This window comes from Eimeria mitis, genomic scaffold, assembly GCF_000499745.2.
Source record: "Eimeria mitis Houghton genomic scaffold, Emh_scaff1529, whole genome shotgun sequence".
Taxonomy (NCBI): Eukaryota; Apicomplexa; class Conoidasida; order Eucoccidiorida; family Eimeriidae; genus Eimeria; species Eimeria mitis.
The window spans coordinates 11,314-11,714 of NW_013569658.1; the positions used below are offsets into that span (position 1 = coordinate 11,314).

Below are 401 nucleotides of genomic sequence, written 5' to 3' on the forward strand. Positions count from 1 at the left end.
TCTTGCTGCTGTTCCCTGTTTGCTGTTGTTTGTTTTGCTGCTCTTCGTCTTATTGCTGCTGCTGCTGCTGCTGCTGCTTGTCTTTCTGTTTCTCTTTTTCCTTTTGTCTTTGTTTGTTGTTTTGTATTCTATTTAATTTTATTATTTTTTTATTTACCATCTACTGCTGCTGCTGCTGCTGCTGCTGCTGCTGCTGCTGCTGCTGCAGCATATCGCCGAGAGTGGCTGCAGTTTAGAGCTGATGGAACAGCAAAGGTGAAGGGGTTAGCAGCAGCATCAACGAACTCTCATTTTATATTTTCTGACGAGGAGACAGAAGAAGAGGAGACAGCAACAAACAGCAGCAGCAGCAGCAGCAGCAGCAGCAGCAGCAGCAGCAGCAGCAGCAGCAGCAGCAGCAG

General features: G+C 47.1%; 1 protein-coding gene across 1 annotated transcript in view; it reads right to left on the reverse strand.

The window, feature by feature from the left end:
• Positions 1-160, reverse strand: part of EMH_0038930 (uncharacterized protein) — a gene marked incomplete at both ends in the record, with an annotated part of 3,133 nt that extends 2,973 nt beyond the window's left edge. Inside the window, one exon of the mRNA XM_013495339.1 lies at positions 158-160. Coding sequence (XP_013350793.1) covers positions 158-160 — 3 coding nt within the window. The remainder of the gene's footprint in view (positions 1-157) is intronic.
• Between the last annotated feature and the right edge of the window lie 241 nt (positions 161-401).